At 39.0% G+C, this 22,741-nt stretch overlaps 1 protein-coding gene across 1 annotated transcript; it reads right to left on the reverse strand.

The window, feature by feature from the left end:
* Positions 1-484: 484 nt before the first annotated feature.
* IL26 (interleukin 26) lies at positions 485-18,246 on the reverse strand. Its single transcript, XM_060023850.1, has 5 exons — positions 18,076-18,246; positions 17,934-17,990; positions 17,626-17,760; positions 665-730; positions 485-577 (listed from the first exon to the last, which is right to left on the reverse strand). The coding sequence occupies exons 1-5, from the start codon at positions 18,244-18,246 to the stop codon at positions 491-493; spliced, it is 516 nt and encodes a 171-aa protein (XP_059879833.1). The 3' UTR covers positions 485-490.
* Positions 18,247-22,741: the final 4,495 nt, after the last annotated feature.

Consider the following 22,741-nt stretch of genomic DNA (forward strand, 5'->3'; position numbering starts at 1 on the left):
CATCCAGGAGAAAGAAACACAGCTTATTTCATTAAAATCAAAATCTATTAGGGGCTAAGTTCACACTGGGCATAAATAATAATCACCAAGCCCTTAAGTAGACAGTAATCATATACACGGCAACTATGTAAGTCTCAATAACATCATATTGTATCCCAGAAATCTGTCGTTTTCTATGCACAAATATTACATGATTTAATTCTGGTTATACGCCTTTAGATTAAACTCATGCAATGCACTTGGGAATGACAAAACATGTTCAGGCTGAAAACATTCTTTGAAAATACAGAAAATGTGCATATTAGTGACAACTTACTTACCTCCAAAATTTTATTACATTAAAGTCCTCTAGTCTATTCTGAATCATCTAATTTGCTGTTAGTACTATGTACAAAATTTTAAAAAGGAAATACACTGCTTTAAATTGATTTCTGGTTGTTCTCATTATATTTCAAAATAACAGTCAAATCAATCCACTTGGCTTCTTGCATTACTTAATGCTTTCCAGAAATTGTTTAATCCAGGAAAGAAGAATAGCCAGTTCACTGACGGCTTTGTAGATTCCTTTCTTTCCAATCTGCGGATAAAGTGGAAATATTAGAAGCAGAAATATTTCACATTTTAAGAAACAAAGCATTCAAAGACAAGAATTTGGAATACTTACCTCATAAAATTTTCTTTTCATCCTGTTAATGGATTTCATTTCTCTAGCTGATGAAGCACAGGAAATCTAAGAAATCAGAAGTAAATACAGAAAATATTGTTGAAAAGGGGCTAATAATACTCATTCTTCCATTCACTCAATCAACATTTTTTGAGCAGGTATAATGTGCTGGGCATGACATACACTGGCAAATATATAGTACCTTGTCTCTGTCCTCACTGAGCTTATAGTTTCATGGGGGAGAGAGATGATAAATAAGAAAACAAATGAAAAATTAAAATTTCCAAATTACAATTAAAGTTGTGTTTGTAATGCATAAAATCTATGATAGGAATTTACAGCTGCTTTCAATGGGGTGGTCAGAGATGGTTCTTTCAAGGAATGACATTTAAATTAAGATCTGGAAAAGGAGAAGGAGCCAGCTATATGAGGAAGTGAAGAAAGAAAATAGGGGTTTGGGGAGGATGCAAAGGAGAGAATAACTCAGGTAACCTGAGTGAAAAGTGTGCAAATGTCCTGAGGCAGGAAAGACCTAGTGCTTTCCAGAAACTGAAAGAAAGAAAGCATGGCTGCAGCAAGAGAGATATGGGAAGCATAGGAGATGTGAGAATGACAAGAAAAAAAATTATTTTTTGAAAAAGCACCCTGGCTGTTATATACATTGCACAGTACAATATTCAGGTGTTGATTGCCAGGAGAAAGCATCAGGAAATTAATATTAGTTTCTAAATTAGGAGGAGGAGCAAACTAATATCTTGAGAAGATGGCTTGTACCTCGGCGGGGGGGAACTGCCAGTCTCCTTTGAGGAGGTGAATTTTCAAACCCCATCTGAGCACAAGAATTGCTTAGGAGTCAAGTAGGAGGAAATTCTTCATCATTCTTTTTTCTCCACAAATTTCCATAAGGTTAAATAGAGAAAAGGGAAGGGAATAAAAGGGTGAAAGTGTCTAATTTATCTACTTAGCTTTTACTCATAAAACCTTAGCGCTGGAATTGACCAAGGACATTATATGGTTCAATTGTTCTCAATTTACATAAAAGGAAACCAAGGCCCAAGGTGTCCCAGGATGTCCTGACCCCGTGATGAAATAGTGTCGGTGCATCAATAAAGATAATACGTAATCAAAACTCGAGAAATGGAAGCAGCTAAATGACAACACCTATTAAAACAAATAAAACACGGCCAACATCAACCCACAGGTCCCTTTAGACCAGAACACAGAGGAGAAGAGGGGACAGGGGAGGGGCAACATTCAGGTCTTTCTCTTATCAAGAGAAAATAACTGAAACGATTTGACAGTTATCTCCTGAATGCTGTTGCAGGGGCCTAAAGGTGGTGATGTTGTCATGACTCTGCCCAAACGGAGACTCTACCTTCAGGTCAGACCCCGCGTAGGAAGAGATTCTTCTTGTGAAAGGGGCTTTCATGATGAGGCACAGAAGAGCTGCAGACACAGAATATTCAGGTGAAGGTTTAGTCTGCAGGACTCACAAGTGCTGGACCTCCCTGTGATAAGAGCCGTGGATTTTTTTTTAACATCTTTATTGGAGTATGATTGCTTTACAATGGTGTGTTAGTTTCTGCTGTATAACGAAGTGAATTAGTTATATGTATACATGTATCCCCAGATCCCCTCCCTCTTGTGCCTCCCTCCCACCCTCCCTATCCCACCCCTCCAGGTGGTCACAAAGCACCGAGCTGATCTCCCTGTGCTATGTGGCTGCTTCCCACTAGCCATCCATTTCACATGTGGTAGTACATATATGTCCACGCCACTCTCTCATTTCGTCCCAGCTTCCCCTACCCCCGTCCCCGGGTCCTCAAGTCCATTCTCTACATCTGCATCTTTATTCCTGTCCTTCCCCTAGGTTCTTCAGAACCATTTTTTTTTTTAGATTCCATATATATGCGTTAGCATACGGTATTTGTTTTTCTCTTTCTGACTTTCTTAGCTCTGTACAGCAGACTCTAGGTCCATCCGCCTCACTACAAATCACTCAGTTTCGTTCCTTTTTATGAAGAGTCGTGAATTAAGAGGACACTTCCTCCCACACCAGATCCTGTGAGGCAAAAACAATGCAGGCAGCCAGTGTCAGAGCATACTTTCAGAAGGAATTCATTCCTTCACTAAACAAGCATTCATGAAGTGTCTACTAAGTGTCCGATCATGTGCTAGGCACTGAAGACATAACAACGAGCAAAACAGAGTTAGTGAATAGAAGAGTGGTGGACAGGAGAATCAACAAAACACAAGACCCATATTAGAAGACAAAAAATCCAGCAGTTCCAGGAGCTTTCCTTTTTATCCCAATTCCCCTTCATGTGACGACAGAACTACTAAGAAGATTGTTAGATAAAAATAATAGCAGTCAACATGTATTTTGTTAGTATTATGTATCAGGCACTGATCTGAAGGCTTTAGTGATATTAACTCATTCAGTCCTCACAACAACCCTATGAGGTAAGTACTATTTTTATCCTCATTTTATAGATTAGGAAAGCGAAGCATAGAAGTTAAAATTCTGCCTATTTTCACATAGTAAGTGGCAGAGCTGAGATGTGAAGTATTCTGACTCCAGAGTCCAGGGGAAATGTTGGAAATGCCTCTAAAAGACTAAGCTGATTGGCAGAGAGAGAGAGAGAGAGAGAGAGATTTCAACCTGAAAATGGACAATGTGATAATAAACAAAAGAAGAAATCCTCTGTGCGTTTGTGTGTGCGCGTGTGTTTCCCTTTGTTCATTTGTTTTTCAGATTGGAACTGCAAAAGCAAATTCTAGAAATACCAAGTCTAGTTCCAACCAAGTAGAGTAGCTATGGAAAAAATTTAGAGAATTCTGCCCATTATATTTTAAATGGAGAGTTTGATCAGATGCTAAATCCTTCTAGTCAGAAATTATCTAATATAAAAGTAATTGGCATGGACATATATACACTACCAAACGTAAGGTAGATAGCTAGTGGGAAGCAGCCGCATAGCGCAGGGAGATCAGCTCGGTGCTTTGTGACCGCCTGGAGGGGTGGGATAGGGAGGGTGGGAGGGAGGGAGACACCAGAGGGAAGAGATATGGGAACATATGTATATGTATAACTGATTCACTTTGTTATAAAGCAGAAACTAACACACCATTGTAAAGCAATTCTACTCCAACAAAGATGTTAAAATCTTTGTTGGAGTAGATTTTTTAGTATTTGACAGTTTATTAAAATAAACCTTTTTCCTCCATAAGGAGGAAAAAGGTTTATTTTAATAAACTGTCAAATACTAAAAAAAAAGAAGTAATTGGCCCAAATCTTGCAACTGGGAAAACAAAGAGGACTTCACAAAGAGAATCAATATCTGCTGATTCCAATACACTCGATCAAAGTTCTTAGATGCGAAGATCAATCACAAAGCACCAAATAAGCAAGTCACAGGGCACAGCATCAGATACGCTTGTGTTGGGGTTTAAAGATTTCACACGGAAAATGGGATACCAAAGAAGCCAACCAAATTCTGGACGTTACAGAAGCTGAATATCATGAAGGCATTCCTGCTGACTAGGCCCTCTGCCCAGAGAACTTGGGTCTGCAGCGTCTCCCATAGCATGGTGGGAAGTACAAGAAAGGCTTCTGACTTCATCTAAGGTACAAGCTACCCCAAGAAGAGCAAGGAGAGTAGAAAAGGAGAAAAACAAGGTCGGGCAAACAAACAAAAATCAAAGCAACAAAAAAAATCACTTAACAGTGCCAATGTTGCCACCAGAGTTCCATGGGTTTATGGGATGCTTTCTAGCACCTTGACTCCTAGTAAAGAGCTGATGCAAGAGGTTTTCATTTTCCTCACTTTTGTAAATGTGTCTACAGACCCAGTAGGACAGCCTGATTTTACTGCTGTAATCTAGATTGCTTTGCTTGGAAGGAGGAATTTACGAAAGAATGATTTCCTTTACCTTATATTTCAGCGTATATAGTTCCACTTGCTGAAAGCAGAAGGCACAACCAAAGGGCAGCAGTTTTTTTCTAAGAATGGCTGAATGATTTGACAAACTCAACCAAAGCAGACACGATCTAGACTAGAGGCAATTTATTAGTAGGGCTGGAATAACCAGAGACAGGTTCAAAAAAAAAAAAAAAAGTGTGAGATAGTCATGGAATAACAAACACAAGGCAACAGGCTAATCATTCATCATTAAGTCAATACATTTTTATTGCATGCTTACTATATGCTAGGCATGAAATACTGTCTCTGCCCACATAGCAGAGATTTATTTAATTTATAAAAGTAACTTTCATGGTGAAAATTGCCTTGGGGCACAAGGGATGGCTCATAATCTACTGACAGTGAAGCAAAATTACAATACTAAGTGATAAATACTGTGATTTAAAACAAACAAACAAACTGCTCTGGCGACAGAGCAGAGGCAACCCAACTGTGGGATGCCAGAAGACTTCCAGAAGGAGAAAACAAGTGAGTTGCATCTTGAAGGGTGACTAAGATGGAGTGGGAGAAGCAGAAAGAAGGGACAAGTAGGTAGAGGAGGCACGATGTTCCAAGGCTGGAGAGAGCAGGGATGATTTACACACCCTTTGGGTCTCAGCTGAAATCCTCAGGTTCAATTATCTATGATATGGTCCCCAACCTCATATGTCAATTATACCCCAACCCCAACCTTATATGTCAGTTATACCTCAATTTAAAAAAAGAATGAATCCATGCAATTTTTCACATGAAATGGTAGAGCTATGCCCCATAATTTTGACAGAAAAGTTATATATCATTAACCAAGGAAGGAATTTGTCAGAAAAGAGATTCTATAATATTATAATTAGAAAATATACTTACCAAGATTAAAACCAATGATTCATAAATGATCTCTTTATCTTTCAGTTAAAGTAATACTGTAAATAAAACTCTAACATTAGGCACCAAAAATGTACTTGATTGTTTAAGAGAACCACTCCGTTGAAAATTGTTGAGAAAATGTAATTGGAAGAAAATTAGTGTTCTGTGTATGGAAAGCAATAAGAAAAGACAGTAACAATTTTACAGAACTACTACTTGTTAGGTGCTTTGATATATTACCTTACTTAATTCTTCTAACAACAACAAGATGAGATTATTGGTATTGTTGAAAACAGGTTTAGGACTTTGCACTTAATGAAAGAATAAAACAGAGTTTGTCTCACTTCCTACTCTGTTTATCAGTTCAATCAATTGCAATTTTTAAAATATTTGAAATTATAAGGCTAAGTAATTGGCAGTGCTTCACAGCTTGATAAGCTCGTTGCAACTGAGGATACAAATTACTTATCAAACATCCTACAGGAATTGGAGACACAAATATTCTATTTGCCAAGACTTACCAGACTTTAAAATTAATTACATACAATTAATGTAAAGAAATGGAGCTCTTTAATTACCAATTACTATTCAGGCTCTTAAAATGTTAATTAAAGTAAATGATGAAATCTTGAAAGCTAATGTAATTTTTTTCAGTTTCAACTTTGATCACTAGCAATTAGGCCAATTATTTTATGAATTCAACTAAGCATCTATTAAGTTTCCTTTCAAGTCTGAGAGTCTTGAGTTCTATAAGAATCTTTAAAATGTCTTCTAACATATACCAACTTTCCAAATACCATTAGGGCAAATACCGTGGTTAACAAAGATTAAAAATAAATATATTTATGTTATCCATAACTTTTTTCTTTAAACAGTTATACACCTGAATTACCCAAATCAGACTAATATTTTTTTTAATTTTTCTTTTATATTGGAGTATAGTTGATTAACAATGTTGTGTTAGTTTCAGGTATACAACAAAGTGATTCACTTATACATGTATCTATTCTTTTTCAAATTCTTTTCCCAATTAGGTTGTTACAGAATATTGAGCAGAGTTCCCTGTGCTATATAGGTTATCCATTTTATTCTTTTTTTTTTTTCAGCATTTAAGCACAGATCTGTGTGACTTTATATATTTATTTTTTTGGCTGCACCCTGCCTGTGGCATGTGGGATCTTAGTTCCCCGATCAGGGATCGAACCTGTGCACCCTGCATTAGGAGTGTGGAAATATGTAATATTTTATTAGGTGCTGCAAAATTCTTAGAATGTTCTCAGAAACAATAAGATGACATTCAAATACAGTGGTACTGGGATTCCAGACCTTGGAGTCTATCACGAAAATCACTGTAGTTTTGTATCTTAAGAGTGGCTCGAAAAGACGCCAGTCTTAGTGGACTTATAAAGAAATCCCAAAGGCAGGTAGCTTACAGAATCAGAAAGACTTCTCAAAAATAAAAAATAATTTAAATCCATGAGTTAATAATGAAACTAAGAGAAAATAACAACTCATTGATCACCCTGGAAGAATGTTAGAAAATCAATTCCTTATATTCAAAAGTGGGAAATAAAGAAAAAGAATTACATGTTTATTCTGCCTGTTTTATATGATAAGTTCCTCAGGACAGCCAAATAGTAAGGGGTAAGTTCTCTTTACAGAATTATCCCCACTTATAAATAAAGTAGGCGTAATAGAATCTTAAAAGCATCATTTTTCAGTTTTATGAATTAATAGATCAAAACAATAATTATCAATGTCTGCTAACATAGAAATAGAGGCCATATAGTGCATTCTAGAAGCTAAAAGAAAGATTGATCATGTTATGTAGGAAAAGGGAAAATATTAAAAAGACCAAATTCAGACTTCTAGAGATAAAAACTACAATGGCTAAGTTGAAAAATATACTGAATGGGACTAAAGCAGATTAGATACTACAGAATAAAAGGTTTATAAACTTGATGATATAGCAATAGAAGCTATCCACAATGAAACACAGAAAAACACGGAAAACAACACAGAATCAGAGAGCTGTGGGACAATTGCCAATGGCCTCATGTATATGAATATTAGAATTTCAAGAATAGAAGAGATAGAAGGAGGTACAGAAAAAAATTTTTTCTTAAAAAATAATGGCCCAAAACTTCCAAATTTGATGAAAACTATAAACTCACAGACGGAAGAATTTCAATTGACTCCAAGCACAAAAAGCATGAAGAAAACAAACCAATGCACATTATCATGAAATTGCTTTAAACAAGTAATAAAGAGAAAATCTTTAGAAAGAAAGAAAGCCAGAAAAAAAAAGATATGACATAAGAACAAAGATAAGAATGGGAGATTTCTTGTCAGAAACAAGCCTGGAGACAATGGAGCAACACCATTTAAGTATTGGAAAAAAAACCTATCAACCCCAAATTCTATATTCAGAAAAAATATATTTAAAACAGAAAGAGGAAATAAAGGCTTTTTTCTGCCATAAAAAACTGAATGTATTCATCACCAGTAGAACTGTACTACAAGATCTGTTAAAGGACAAATGCTGGAGAGGATGTGGAGAAAAGGGAACCCTCCTACACTGCTGGTGGGAATGTAAATTGGTGCAGCCACTACAGAGAACAGTATGGAGGTTCCTCAAAAAACTAAAAATAGAGTTACCATACGATCCAGCAATCCCACTTCTGGGCATATATCCGGAGAAAACTCTAATTTGAAAAGCTACCTGCACCCCTATGTTCATAGCAGCACTATTCACAATAACCAAGACATAGAAACAATCCATTTTTTTTTAATGGGCAAAATATTTGAACAGACGCTTCACCAAAGACAATATATAGATGGTAAATAGGTAAATCAAGAGATGGTCAACCTCATTAATGATTGGGGAAGTGCAAATTGAAAACACAATGTAATACCACTACACTCCAGCTAGACTGGCTAACATTTTTAAACACTGACCATATGAAGTGATAGCAAGGATACTGAGCAATTTTAACTCCCACACACTACAGGTAGAAATGTAAAATGATTCAACCACTTTGGAAAACAGTTTAGCTGTTTCTTACATAGTTAAACCTACACCTAACCTATGATCCAGCCATTCCACTCCTGGGTGTTCACCCAAGAGAAATGAAAATATCTCTCCAAACAAAGACTTGTATATAAATATTAATAGCAGCTTTATTTGTGATAGTGAAAAACTGGGGAAAAAAAAACTAAATAGACATCAACAGATGAATAGATAAATTGTGGTATATCATTACAATGGAATACTACTTGGCAGTGAAAAGGGAGAAGTAATTGATACACTCAATAACATGAATGAATCTCAAAATAATTATGCTGGGTGGAAGAAGTCAGACATTAGAGAGTATAACACATACATAGATTTTCCTCAATTTACGATCGGGTTAAGTCCCGATAAACTTATTGTTAGTTGAAAATATTGTAAGTCAAAAATGCATTTAATACTCCTAACCTTCCAAACTTCATAGCTTAGCTTAGCCTACCTTAAAAGTGCTCAGATGGGCTTCCCTGGTGGCGCAGTGGTTGAGAGTCCACCTGCCTATGCAGGGGATATGGGTTTGTGCCCCGGTCCGGGAGGATCCCACATGCCGCGGAGCGGCTGGGCCCGTGAGCCATGGCCACTGAGCCTGCACGTCCAGAGCCTGTGCTCCGCAATGGGAGAGGCCACAGCAGTGAGAGGCCCGCGTACCGCAAAAAAAAAAAAAAAGTATCACCAAAAATAAAACATCCACATAGAATCAGAGTATTTTAAAAATACTATATACAATTTATAAAGAGGCTGTAGTAATCCTTACTCCTTAATATTTTCTCCAATTATTAAGATACAAAATAAATAATTGTTGGATTCTCTAAGTTATAGAGAATTTGTATCATAGATTTTGTATCATAATTTGTATCATAAATTTTGCTGTTTTTTGCTATTTACAAGTTTTTTTGGGGGGGGTGGTTTTCAGAAGAGCAAACACCAATGCTTATGGCGGGCATAAATTCAAATCCCAAGTAAGTGAACACATTAAACAAATTACTATATGCCAAAATTCTGTATGTAAGTTAACTGTCTAGAGCTCTGGAAGCAACATCATAAATGCAACACTGGTTTTTTAATCAACCCCTCAGAATCCTATTTATCCTAAAGCCTCACATAACCAAAGCATTATTCTAGAATTCTGGGTCTTGGAAACAGGGCCTGGGCCATTTCCTCCTGTTTCCAGATCATGGAAGAAGCCTTGGACCAGTTTTGAAACGTGTCGAGGTTCGACAGAAATAGAACCTGCAGAACTCGGGGCCCCTCTCAAAGTCCCTCCTTCTTGAAAACTTACCTGCTCCATCCAGACTCTAGTATTTCTGCTCTGAAACCCCAGGGCTTTGTTAGCACTAATATTATGGTGCTTTTCCTTTCTTCCTCTTATAATTGTTTGTGAAGTTACCTTGCCATCCCCTTCCTTCTGCCTAGAACCCTCCTACCAACACACACACACACACCCACACCCACACACACACACACACACACACAGTGCAGAACTCCTAGAGGGTAAAGTCTGTGTTACTCATTTTTCCCACAATACCCCAAATAGCAAGGGCAACAGGGGAAATACAAAAAGTGTTAATTATTTTCTATGTATTGGCTGTTTCTATATTGACTATATTTAGTGTCCCCCCTTTTTTTTTTTTGCGGTACACGGGCCTCTCACTGTTGTGGCCTCTCCCGTTGCAGGGCACAGGCTCCAGACGCGCAGGCTCAGCGGCTATGGCTCACGGGCCCAGCCACTCCACGGCATGTGGGATCTTCCCAGACCGGGGCACGAACCCGTGTCCCCTGAATCGGCAGGCGGACTTTCAACCACTGCACCACCAGGGAAACCCTAGTGTCCCTTTTTGACTAAGAAAATATCACATCTCAGAACAGTCCAACCAGAGCAGCAGAGAGAGGGAAGATGAGCAATATTCTCATGAATATTTTCTTCATCATTAATCGTTTTAAAATATTTTCCTCATTAGTGTTTTCTTATTAAAATGTTCTTTTTCAAAAACTCTTCATGGACACATCTTTCAAATTATTTAATAAGTTATTTTTTCCTGACATATTGTTTATGGAAACATGCTTCATGAATATAAATATATTCAATGACTATATTCATTTTTTTAAAGAACAGTTAATTAGATATAAAGTTGTTAACTAGGCAACTAAAAGGGTAAAGAGAGACATCATAGAGGCAGTAAATGCAGGAAGCAGTTACCATCTCCAGGATGGAGGGAACAAAGGGAAGAGGTTGAAAAAAAAAATGGAAATGAGAGCGACCTGTTTGCCTTTTGCGGTGCAGTCATCCTTGACTCAGAATCAGCACATCTAGGGGGGTGTCTGCATCCAGTAAAAAATGAGATGACCCAGATTGGGTTATAGATGCTATTTCTGGTTTTATTTTTATTTTTCAACTCCAAATTCTATAGACCAAGACATGGATTTAGTCTCGGAATCCATTCCTAGAAAGTCCACCCAAGTTTCAGATGGTTAGAGAAACAGTATGAGAGAGGAGAGCTTTAAAGCAACCAGTAGAACCATTGGGAAGGGGGAGAAAAGTTTTCTGTAACTTGCAAAGCTTTGATTCATTGCCATATTCAAGAATTAATTATAGCCTGAGGTCCCTGGAATGAAGAGAGAAAAGAGAAACAATATGACAGTTACACATCTGGTGGAAGGCACAGCTGCTTCTGCTTAGGAAAGCTGCCTGTATCCCTGTCTCCCCGAATTAAAGCAAATGGTCAAAAAAGAAGAAAAGAAAATATCACATGTAAATTAATGTCACCTACTTCACATTTTATAACGTCTCCCTCCTAAACTCCGCCCCAACCACTAATTTAGAATTCCACACAGAGCAAATGCTCGGTTAATTTATATTAAACAGATACAAGCTTCTGTGGCCAAAAATATAAACTTATAATTGGCAGAAAGATTAAATGCAAGGCCTATTATTAAAATTAAACCTATTTCCCTAAAGCAATGTCTGTGGAGACTTTCTAAAGCTCAGGCTAATCCTAGACTTTTTTTACAGTTTCACAGAGGTGGTTGGTTTACTCCAGCACATAAATGCCTTAGCTTGTGAGACAAAGTAACTGAAGCTAACAAGGGTTGTCTTGGAGTGGGAGAACGTAGGAAGGAAAGCCCAGTTAGGTGGCGCTGCGGGTGGTTGTGCTCATATTTGGCCGCAAGGGGGAGCCAGCCGCTTTGGAAAGCCTCCACGACCAGCCTGAGAGGTACCGCCTGCTCCCATCGCGCTGTGGTCCAAGGCATTGAAAAAAGCATCTCTTGACAGATTAAGGTCCCTTCAGGAAATAACTTCTCCCAAAACAAATCAAGGAAAACCAGAGTTCCTAGATAGCTCTATGTTTTCTAAGTTTTTCATCTAGAACATTGCTTGGTTTAGGTTATAACTATTATGTGTTTTCTAGCTATTTGAACTGAAGAACCAAATCAATGGTCAAAACAGACATGGCTTTTGTTGGTTCCAGGTGTCCAGATATATTGTACTGTATCAGGCAAGGATTTCTAGTGCCTTGTCATCATTACCAAAGTTCATTTAGAATAATATTACATTAAATTGTATGGCTAGTGCAAAAGACAGCACCTGCACAGAGGAACGAAGGACACTAGCAAAAAGAAAAACAGAAGGTGCTTTAAAAAGTGGGGGGATGGGGTCTCTGAAGACAATCCTCGTCTCCAGATACTGAAACAAAGCCAGCTCACTGTTCCTTAGGAAGACTCCATTTTGGCCTACAGTGACTGCCATAGGTCTCATTATTTACCCCAATATCAAGTCCTTCAATGGATTATTCGCCTCTTCAAGTCTTTTCATGGTGAAAACTCTTACTGGGGATGATAATGACCTAATCAGCTGGTGGTAAAATGAAATATAAAATTACATAATCGTACAACTTAAATAAAGAGACTATACTGATTCGGGTACCGGGAGCCTGCTGAGCTCCCAGGCCGGTTCCCTGCCCTCCAAAGCTCCCTCCAGGCCGCGTGGGTCCTTGAGGGCATAGGAGGGAGGCCAGGGAGATCCGGAGAGGCAGGCGGGAAGAGCCATCCGGGAGGAGCGGGCGGGGGAGTCTGCTGAGCTCCCAGGACAGTCCCCTGCCCTACAAAGCCCCCTCCAGCTGCACTAGTCCTGGGGGCATAGGAGGGAGGCCGAGGAGATCAGGAGAGGCAGGTGGGAGGGGCCCTCCCAGACCAGAGGAGCAGGAGAGGAGAGGAAGGTGTTTGCCCCGCCCACTTGAGCCCAGGAAGCCTGCTGGGCTCCCAGGTGAGGTCCCCTGCCCTCTGAGACCAGGGCTGGGGGGCACGCCTGGGCCCCTTCTGTTCCTTGAGCCTAAGCCCCACCCTGCACATCCCCCAGGTCCTTTTCCAGCCCTGTGGGTCCTGAGCATTGGCCCCGCCCACCACCCAAACCTCACCCTTGCTTAGGCCCCGCCCTCCACAGCCAAGGCCTTCCCCCCCCCCTTTTTTCTTTTCCCGCCTACTCTTTTTTACTATTGTGGTACTGATGTACCTTCCAGTTGTTGATTCATCTATATTTTTATTTTTATACTCTTTCTAACATATAACATTAGTTTTCTAGTCTAATTTTATTTTTTACTTTGTTATTGTTCTTTTTCTTTTTTTTCACACCCCACGCAGCTTGTGAGATCTTGGTTCATGAGCCAGGGTCGGGCCCAAGCTCCTGTGGTAGGAGCTCCAAGTCCGAACCACTGGACTAAGAGAGAACCTCAGGCCACAGTAGAAATGCTACTGTGGAGTAGCAATACTCATATCAGATAAAATAGACTTTAAAATAAAGACTATTACAAGAGATAAGGAGGGACACTACATAATGATCAAAGGAGCAACCCAAGAAGAAGATATAACAATTATAAATGCTTATGCACCAACACAGGAGCACCTCAATACATAAGGCAAATGTTAACAACCATGAAAGGAGAAATCAACAGTAACACATTAATAATAGGGGACTTTAACACCGCACTTACACCAATGGAAAGATCATTCAAACAGAAGATAAATAAGGAACACAAACTTTAAATGACACAACAGACCAGATAGATCTAATTGATATTTATAGAACATTCCAACCAAAAGTGCAGATAGCCATGGCAATCAGAGAAGAAAAAGAAATAAAAGGAATACAAATTGGAAAAGAAGAAGTAAAACTGTCACTGTTTGCTGATGACATGATACTATACATAGAGAATCCTAAAGATGCCACCAGAAAACTACTAGAACTAGTCAATGAATTTGGTAAGGTTGCAGGATACAAAATTAATGCACAGAAATCTCTGGCATTCCTACACACTAACAATGAAAAATCAGAAAGAGAAATTAAGGAAACACTCCCATTTACCACTGCATCAAAAAGAATAAAATACCTAGGAGTAAACCTGGCTAAGGAGGTGAAAGACTTGTACTCAGAAAACTATAAAACACTGCTGAAAGAAATCAAAGATGACATAAACACATGGAGAAATATACCATGTTCTTGGATTGGAAGAATCAATATTGTGAAAATGACTATACTACCCAAAGCAATATACAGATTCAATGCAATCTCTATCAAACTACCAATGGCATTCTTCACAGAATTAGAACAAAAAATTTTACAATTTGTATGGAAACACAAAAGACCCCAAATAGCCAAAGCAATCTTGAGAAAGAAAAACGGAGTTGGAGGAATCAGGCTCCCCGACTTCAAACTATACCATAAAGCTGCAGTAATCAAGACAGTATGGTACTGGCACAAAAACAGAAATACAGATCAATGGTACAGGATAGAATGCCCAGGGACAAACCTACGCATATATGGTCACCTTATCTTTGATAAAGGAGGCAAGAGTATACAATGGAGAAAAGACAGCCTCTTCAAAAAGTGGTGCTGGGAAAACTGGACAGCTACATGTAAAAGAATGAAATTAGAACACTACCTAACACCATACACAAAAATAAACTCCAAATGGATTTAAAACTTAAATGTAAGACCAGACACTATAAAACTCTAAACATAGGAAAACATAAGAAGAACACTCTTTGACATAAACCACAGTAAGATCTTTTTTGACCCACCTCCTAGAGTAACAGAAATAAAAACAAAAATAAACAAATGGGACTGAATTAAACTTAAAAGCTTTTGCACAGCAAAGGAAACCCTAAACAAGACAAAAAGACAGTCCTCAGAATAGGAGAAAAGATTTGCCAATGAAACAACAGACAAAGGATTAATCTCCAAAATATACAAACAGCTCATGGAGCTCAATATCAAAAAAACAAACAATCCAGTTTAAAAATGGGTGGAAGACCTAAACAGACATTTCACCAAGGAAGACATACAGATGGCCAAGAGGCACATGAAAAGATGCTCAGCATCACTAATTATTAGAGAAATGCAAATCAAAACTGCAATGAGGTATCACCTCACGCCGGTCAGAATGGCCATTATCAAAAAATTTAGAAACAATAAGTGCTGGAAAGGGTGTGGTGAAAAGGGAACCCTCCTGCACTGTTGGTGGGAATGTAAATTGATACAGCCACTACGGAGAACAGTATGGAGGTTCCTTAAAAAACTGAAAATAGAACTACAAAATGACCCAGCAATCTCACTACCGGACATATACCCTGAGAAAACCATAATTCAAAAAGAGTCATGGGGGGCTTTCCTGGTGGCGCAGTGGTTGAGAGTCCACCTGCCGATGCAGGGGACATGGGTTCGTGCCCCGGTCCGGGAAGATCCCACATGCCACGGAGCGGCTGGGCCCAGAGCCATGGCCACTGAGCCTGTGCGTCCGGAGCCTGTGCTCCGCAACGGGAGAGGCCACAACAGTGAGAGGCCCGCGTAGCCAAAAAAAAAACAACAAAAAACAAACAAAAAACAACAAAAAAAGAGTCATGTACCACAATGTTCATTGCAGAATTATTTACAATAGCCTGGACATGGAACCAATCTAAATGTCCACTGACAGATGAACGGATAAAGAAGATGTGGCACATATATACAATGGAATATTACTCAGCCATAAAAAGAAACAACATTGAGTTATTTGTAGTGAGGTGGATGGACCTAGAGTCTGTCATACAGAGTGAAGTAAGTCAGAAAGAGAAAAACAAATACCGTATGCTAACGCATATATATGGAATCTAAAAAGAAAAAAAATGGTACTGATGAACCTAGTTGCAGGGCAGGAATAAAGAGGTAGACATAGAGAATGGACTTGAGGACACGGGGTGGGAAGGCGAAGTGAGAGTAGCATCAACATATATACACTACCAAATGCCAAATGTAAAATAGCTGGCTGGGGGGAAGCAGCCGCATAGCACAGGGAGATCAGCTCGGTGCTTTGCGATGACCTAGAGGGGTGGGATAGGGAGGATGGGAGGGAGGCTCAAGAGGGAGGGGATATGGGGACATGTGTATGCATATGGCTGATTCGCTTTGTTGTGCAATAGAAACTAACACAGTACTGTGAAGCAATTATACTCCGATAGAGATCTATTAAAAAAAAGAGAGACTATACTATTCACTGTCTTAATAAGATGACCTTATAAGTTAAGTATAGAATACACCAAAGATAAGTGGTGACGTTTCCATTATTTCAGGCAAGGGAACTGGCCCAGAGCATTCTCTCCGTGTTCTGCCAAGAGGTACCAGTTTGTAATTTTTATGCTTGTTGTTATTTTAATGGAATAGGAGAGTTCATGGAAAACTATGCGACCCAAGTCCCAAACAAGGACGTAACTTAAACACAGACTAAGCAAAGAGAACATAAATTTGTTGAATTTTTTTACCTAACTGAGCAGCTCACCCTCACAGAAATACCTCTGCACTATAGACTGGAATTTGGGTTACTGAGTACTTTCATGGACCACAAGAAAATGATGCCCTAACTCTTAAACACTAAAACTCCACTCGCAACTGCCCAGAGTTCAAGTTCCCGTAGCCCTGATGCCCAAGGGTAGAAAGCTCGTTTCCTTCTGGCAACCGCAGGACTGTGATAGTCATCAGCAGCCCACAGCCCAGTTTGTACCACCTTTAAGTACAACCACAGGAGGCTTGAGAAAGCATACTTGGAGCCCAAACAATGTCACAGAAAAGATTCAACACTTCCCACAAGCAAGCCAACTAATACTGCACAGACCCTGGCCTGGTTGTTTTGCTTTGTTTTGTTTTTCTGTACCAATCTTTAATATTGTGGATGCTTTTACAGAAAAGTGTGTTCACTTTTACCTTCTTAATTAATTCCCCATTGCTTAGGGTGACAGCAACCACACTGCGGCATCAAATAATTTAGGTACCAAAGAAGACACATTTCTTTTTTTCATTTTGTTTTGATTGAGACTTTGCCTTATACAGGGTACAACTCTAAAAACTTATATGAAAATAAGATTAAAAAATCAATCTAAAAGCTCTTATCAATATGGGAAAGAGAGGAGGTGACAGGAAGAGAGAAGAAAAGAAAGACAGAGGGAGGAAGGAAGGGAGGAGAAAGAAAGAAAGAAAGAAAGAAAGAAAGAAAGAAAGAAAGAAAGAAAGAAAGAAAGAAAGAAAGAAAGAAAGAAAGAAAGAAAGAGAAAGAAAGAAAGAAAGAAAGAAAGAAAGAAAGAAAGAAGGAAGGAAGGAAGGAAGGAAAGAAAGAAAGAAAGAGAGAAAGAGAGAAAGAGAGAAAGAGAGAAAAAAGAGAGAGAGAAAGAAAATATCCTAGAATAGCATTTGGCACATAGTTGGTGCTTAAGAAATATTTGTTAAATGAATGAATGAATGAGTTAGGAGTCACATAAAGAGAGAATGATTTGAAAAAACAGATATTCATTTGAGAAGCACCTCCTGTCACTTTAGCTCTCTTCAACATGTTTTCTGTGCCATTCCTTAAGAAATAATACATAGTGGCATTACAAGTTATACAGAGTTATTTGATACTGTTTCCCTGGTGATGGACTCTCCATTTGGACTACACGCCAACAATTAGAAAACCCCTTTACCCACTCTTTGAGTAAAGACAACTTCCTACATGCTGTTTTCCGGATAGATGTCTGGGATCAAATTCACCTTATTTGCTATGCATACTTGCACAGTGGCTCAATTTCTGCCTAAGGCTGTGAAAGTCTTCCACAAAGTGTATTTCCTTGCAAACTTGTAATTGGAGTTTACCAAAAACATCTTCCATGAAAAAGGACAGTAGTTGTTCTTGGAGTCTGCAGTTTTTCTATAAATAAGATAGAATAAATTGCATAAGGTAAACTATGAGTAACTTTCGTAAAATGACACTGAAGCATCCCCCGATTATTACTTCATGACCATCTGGAAAAAATAAAATGCAAGGAAATAAAAGCATCCAACAAGTAGAAACGTGAGAAAGAAAAAGACCCTCTGGCTTACCATAAATAGCTTTTTTGTTTTCTTTTTTAATAACTGTACTTTTTTTACGCGATCTTCCTACAATAAAACAAAGAGAAATAAGATTTATCCAGAATTTCAAACGTCCCTTTGGTCATCATTCTAAGCAGAGCCTAATACTTACTGGAATTGTTGCTTTGAGCCTTGCTGCCTTGACATAGAGCGTATCAACAGCTTGGGACAGTGTTCCCCTTGGGTAGCAACTTGCGGCGAAGGAAGATTGCTTGTGCTTGGCAATGGCAAGAGACAGAGTGACAAACAGCAACCCAGACCTCAAAATGCAATACATCCACATTTCCCTCCACCCCACTCTGGGCTCATGTCACTCACGGAAGCCAGACAGTTACTCGTGTTGGTTAGATGAGAGGATAACCTAGTTACTTTAGCCCTCAAGGTTGCCTCTCCAATGAGATGCTGTGAAAGATAACTTACAGTTTAGAGAGAGGAAGATCACTTCAGTTGTTCTATTTTCTTAGAGCTTGCTTCATAATCAAAAAACGCTGACCACATCATCTGTGATCTTAAGTAAAAGCACAAATTTACCAGTAAGGTTGGGGCCCTGTTTCCCAAAAGAATTCAGAACCTCCGCTGCACTTCACAACAGATTTCAGTATTTTAAAAGTCATGTCATGCTAGTAAGAGAACTTGTTCTCCAGGATGCCATGTGATTTTTTTTTTTTAAATATGAAAAAAATCTCCTTTTCTAACAAGTAGCCCAGGAAAATTTGACCAAAAGGTAGAACGAGCAGCCCTGGGAAACCTGCTCATGACCTCAAAGGGGTTTGACATTTAGCCTTTGCCAGATCCTTCACCTGCCCCCCTCTTCCCTCAGAAGCCATCGTTCTGCAGCCTGGCATCAAGACCCAAGTCCTCAAGAATTTTTCCAGCTCGGAAATTGCAACCCCCCCAACATATTCAAGACTTTTTTGAACCTGGACCCGGGATTAAGACCTACAATTTAATAGGTTCTCTATCATCTCTGTCCTAGCTGACCACCCACACTTTTTCTTTAACTCTAGACTTCCAGGAGAGTGCCAACTCCTTACCTTTTCATCTTTGAATCCTCAATGCCTACCACGATGCCTCATGTAAAGAAGAAGCATATTCAGCACTAGATGAATTGTACTTCCCTTCCCACATCATGAGATGCTACTATAACTGCTTTGTTTCTTCATTTATTCCATTAACAAATTTTTATCAAGGATCTGTCTACAAAGAACAGTGCTTGGTACCAGGGGACTACGTACGAAAGCAGGACTCCCATCCTCAACTCTGTCCCAATTCTTCCCATGGTGATAAATATGGTTCCTTTCGTGTAGCATCCCCAGGATAAGACGTGGACACAGCTCAGGATCATATACTGAGAAGCAGAGCTAAGTCACCAAAGCGCTGAATGAATGAAGCCAACATCATCCCAGGCAAGTTAACGCGAGGACTCTGGTTGTGAGTAAGTGATTCATCAAAACTAGGCAGCGTCAATAAAGCATCAGAACCCAAGACTGATTTCTAAATCAAGGCAACCAGGGCTGGCAAAGGAGCAAAGAGAAAGTATAAAGTAAAAGGTCCAAACACATGGAAGTATTTTTGGCTGTTTCAGATAATAAGCGGATCTCTTTGACAAGCCCAAGCATCATTTCCACAGGAGCACCTCCGCTGATAAAGGACACTCCCTCTGAAATAAGACAGGAACCCCTCCTAAAGAGCTACGACAGAAGACAGCTGATCAAGACTGCAAAGTGAGGATCACTGAAGTTTTATAGAAATTCGGGAAAAGGAAGAATTATTTTTAGCTGGGATTAGCTTAAAGGGTGTTGGAACTGGGACATGAAATATCCTAAGGTTTTTTGTTTTGTTTTGTTTTGAGCAGAGTAATACTTACTGTTCAGAGTTCTTTTAGACAAAAGAATGTGAACATCAGGAATCAAAAGTCCAAATGCCTTCAGTGGGCGTGGGATTAACATAAGCACCCTGAGTGGGTAGACACAGGACAATTGAGACTAAACTGCTTATATGGCCACCAAACCTAAAATCTGCCCAATTATACAGCCTATTAACACACTGTGTGGGTACAATAAAAGCACCACACAGAATACTTCCAGGAGCCATATACTGCCTTGAGCAACTAAAATTTGGGGGCCCCTGATATGTACCAACAAAATGTAAGTGCAACTCAAATTGCTAATATTGATAAAGAAAGTCAGTGTGGGTGCTGACTGTTTTTTCACCTCTGATAGTTGCATTTCCATAAATGTCTTATATCCCTCAAATCCTCATAATCCAAGGAAGACCATACATATCCCAAGGATGTTTCTGCTTTAGTTTACACCCAACTCAAGAAAACCATGGTCTTTTCTTCAATGACTGAAAAGTATGTCGCCCCGTTGATCACAGTCATCCTACGCCTTAGTCAGCAGACCGGCCTCATTAGGGTCCTTTAAACAGTCAAATCTCACCTCACAGGATGAATAGGGATTATCCTTTTGAATAGGATACTCAAAGCGCAGGCCCTGAAGACAATTCCAAAAGGGGGTTCCAAAAGTGTCCTGAATAACAGAACTATTGGAATAAGTACATAATGTCCTTCGGGCACCAATTTAAAAGAGAAGTTCCTGCTCATTTGGATCGATTTTTATTACACCACTTTCACAAGTTTCTTATACAGAACTGTATAAAAATTGCTGTTAATTACAAGGAGATTTGGTTTTGAAACTCAAATCCACTTCTCATTAGTTGTATGGCCTTGGGAAAGTTACTAATCCTCTCTAAGCCTCAGTTTTTGTCATCATTAAACAGGACAATAATTATACCTACTGCAGAGGGTTGTCATGAGCAAAAAATACAGCAATATAAATAGAACACTTAGCACGACGGCAGCCATAGTAGCACTCTGCAAGTGGTAGCTATTTCATTCTTATTTTTTAAACAATAAATGTGTCTTAGTCTGTTTAGGTACTATAACAAAATACCAGACTGGGTAGCTTTCAAATAACAGAAATTGATTTCTCACAGTTCTTCAGGCTGGGAAGTCCAAGATCAACATGTCAGCATGGTCACATTCTAGGAAGGGTTCTCTTCTGGGTTGCAGACCACCAGCCTCTCACAGCATCCTGACATGGTGGGGCCTCTTCTATAAAGGCACGAATCCCATTCATAAGGGCTCTGCCTTCATGACCTAATCACCTCTCCAAAACACCATCACCTTGGGGTCTAGGTTTCAACATATGAACTGGGGGCAAGAGAGAAAAACACAAACATTCAGACCATAGCAAAATGCATGTGTAACACCTGTATAATATTCAAGATCATTACAATCCTTGAGAAGCTTTGGGAAATGGTTGAAGAAAGCAAGAAAAGGGAAGGACGGACAACGATGTGACATGTCACAGTGTGTGGGCTTGAGGAGCTCCATTTATCCCACACACATCCAGAAGGCAGACTAGAACCAATTAAGTGGGCATTTTAGGGCTGCGACTCCTACGTAATATACAGGAGAACATTCAAATGCTTTATCTGCCCCAAAGCACAACTGACTGCCCCAGTTCCCAAATGCCAGCATGACAGCCATTGCCCTTGAAATTTAAGTCCCCTCCCACCCAGAAGAATGCTAGCAGCCGTCTCTGATGGTCAAGCACATCCAATAAGCAAAATGAGCACACCAGCTCACGCAGAGAATCACAGCTCACTTTGAGTCCTTGATGATACAACTTTGCAGATGCCCCTCTGTTGGAGGAAAAAACAATTGGGGATTTTTAATTTGCTAAACCATTTTGTTGACTCTAAGATGCATTCCTTCCACACGTTAGTATCTCTGAAATCCCAGTCTGTTTCTTTTTTTAAAAAAACAAAATTCACATTTTATTTAGGTTGAAATAAGCTATACCAAATTGATTTTCTTCACCAAAAATAATGGCAATATTTTCTGTATTATTCCTAGATAAACCACAAAACATTTATTTTTGTAGTTTCTAGGTTTTGCTTGTAAATCAAGATGAGGCAGTAGATACAGTCATGGAAAAAGACAGAAGAAAACAGACAAACCGGTTGTCAGTATCCACGGCCTCTGATCCTGTCTTGACCATGAAACAGAAGTGTTCAACATATACATGCCAAAAACCTTATGAAGATGAGGCTCAATAAAGGAATGTAAACAGCAACAACCAGATGTGAACAACAATGGCAGGCTCTTCCTTTCAAACTTTAACTATAACTTGTTCCTTTAACTCCATTTGATAAAGACAAAATCTACACTGAAATCCTTGTTTGGCGAGCTCACGTTTCTCTTACAGTCTGATAATTTTCTTAACTGTCCCTTACAGATTTTTAACAGCATACTTAAAACTCCTACTATTCAAAGGTCAGTCATGAGCTTCATTGTAATGTTTTGTAAAATGTATTCCTTGCTCCCATACCTCCTCAAAATTTATTTCTTCAAAGAACTGATAATTCAGTACCTGACAACTGGATCCACAGTGATAAATGTTATGTGTAAAATGACTTAACTAATACAAGTCCAAAGTGCCATTAGCAGAGATCACACAGAGTGTAACGTGGTACTTTCAACGCTATCTTCTGGAAGAAGAGTTAGGTCTCCAAAGCATGGGACTTCAAACGGGCCATTTAAACAGGCAGATTATCAATGACTAATGTACTCAATGGGAGGCCTACAGGTCAAGATATTCAGTGATTAAGTGGCCTGCGTACACCTTATAACTTTTCTGTAAGATAGTGTCAAATTTCTTACAGATTTTTTCAAATATCAAATATAAGAGAAAACCTATTTTAAAAGTCTC

Source organism: Delphinus delphis, chromosome 11 (assembly GCF_949987515.2).
Source record: "Delphinus delphis chromosome 11, mDelDel1.2, whole genome shotgun sequence".
Taxonomy (NCBI): Eukaryota; Metazoa; Chordata; class Mammalia; order Artiodactyla; family Delphinidae; genus Delphinus; species Delphinus delphis.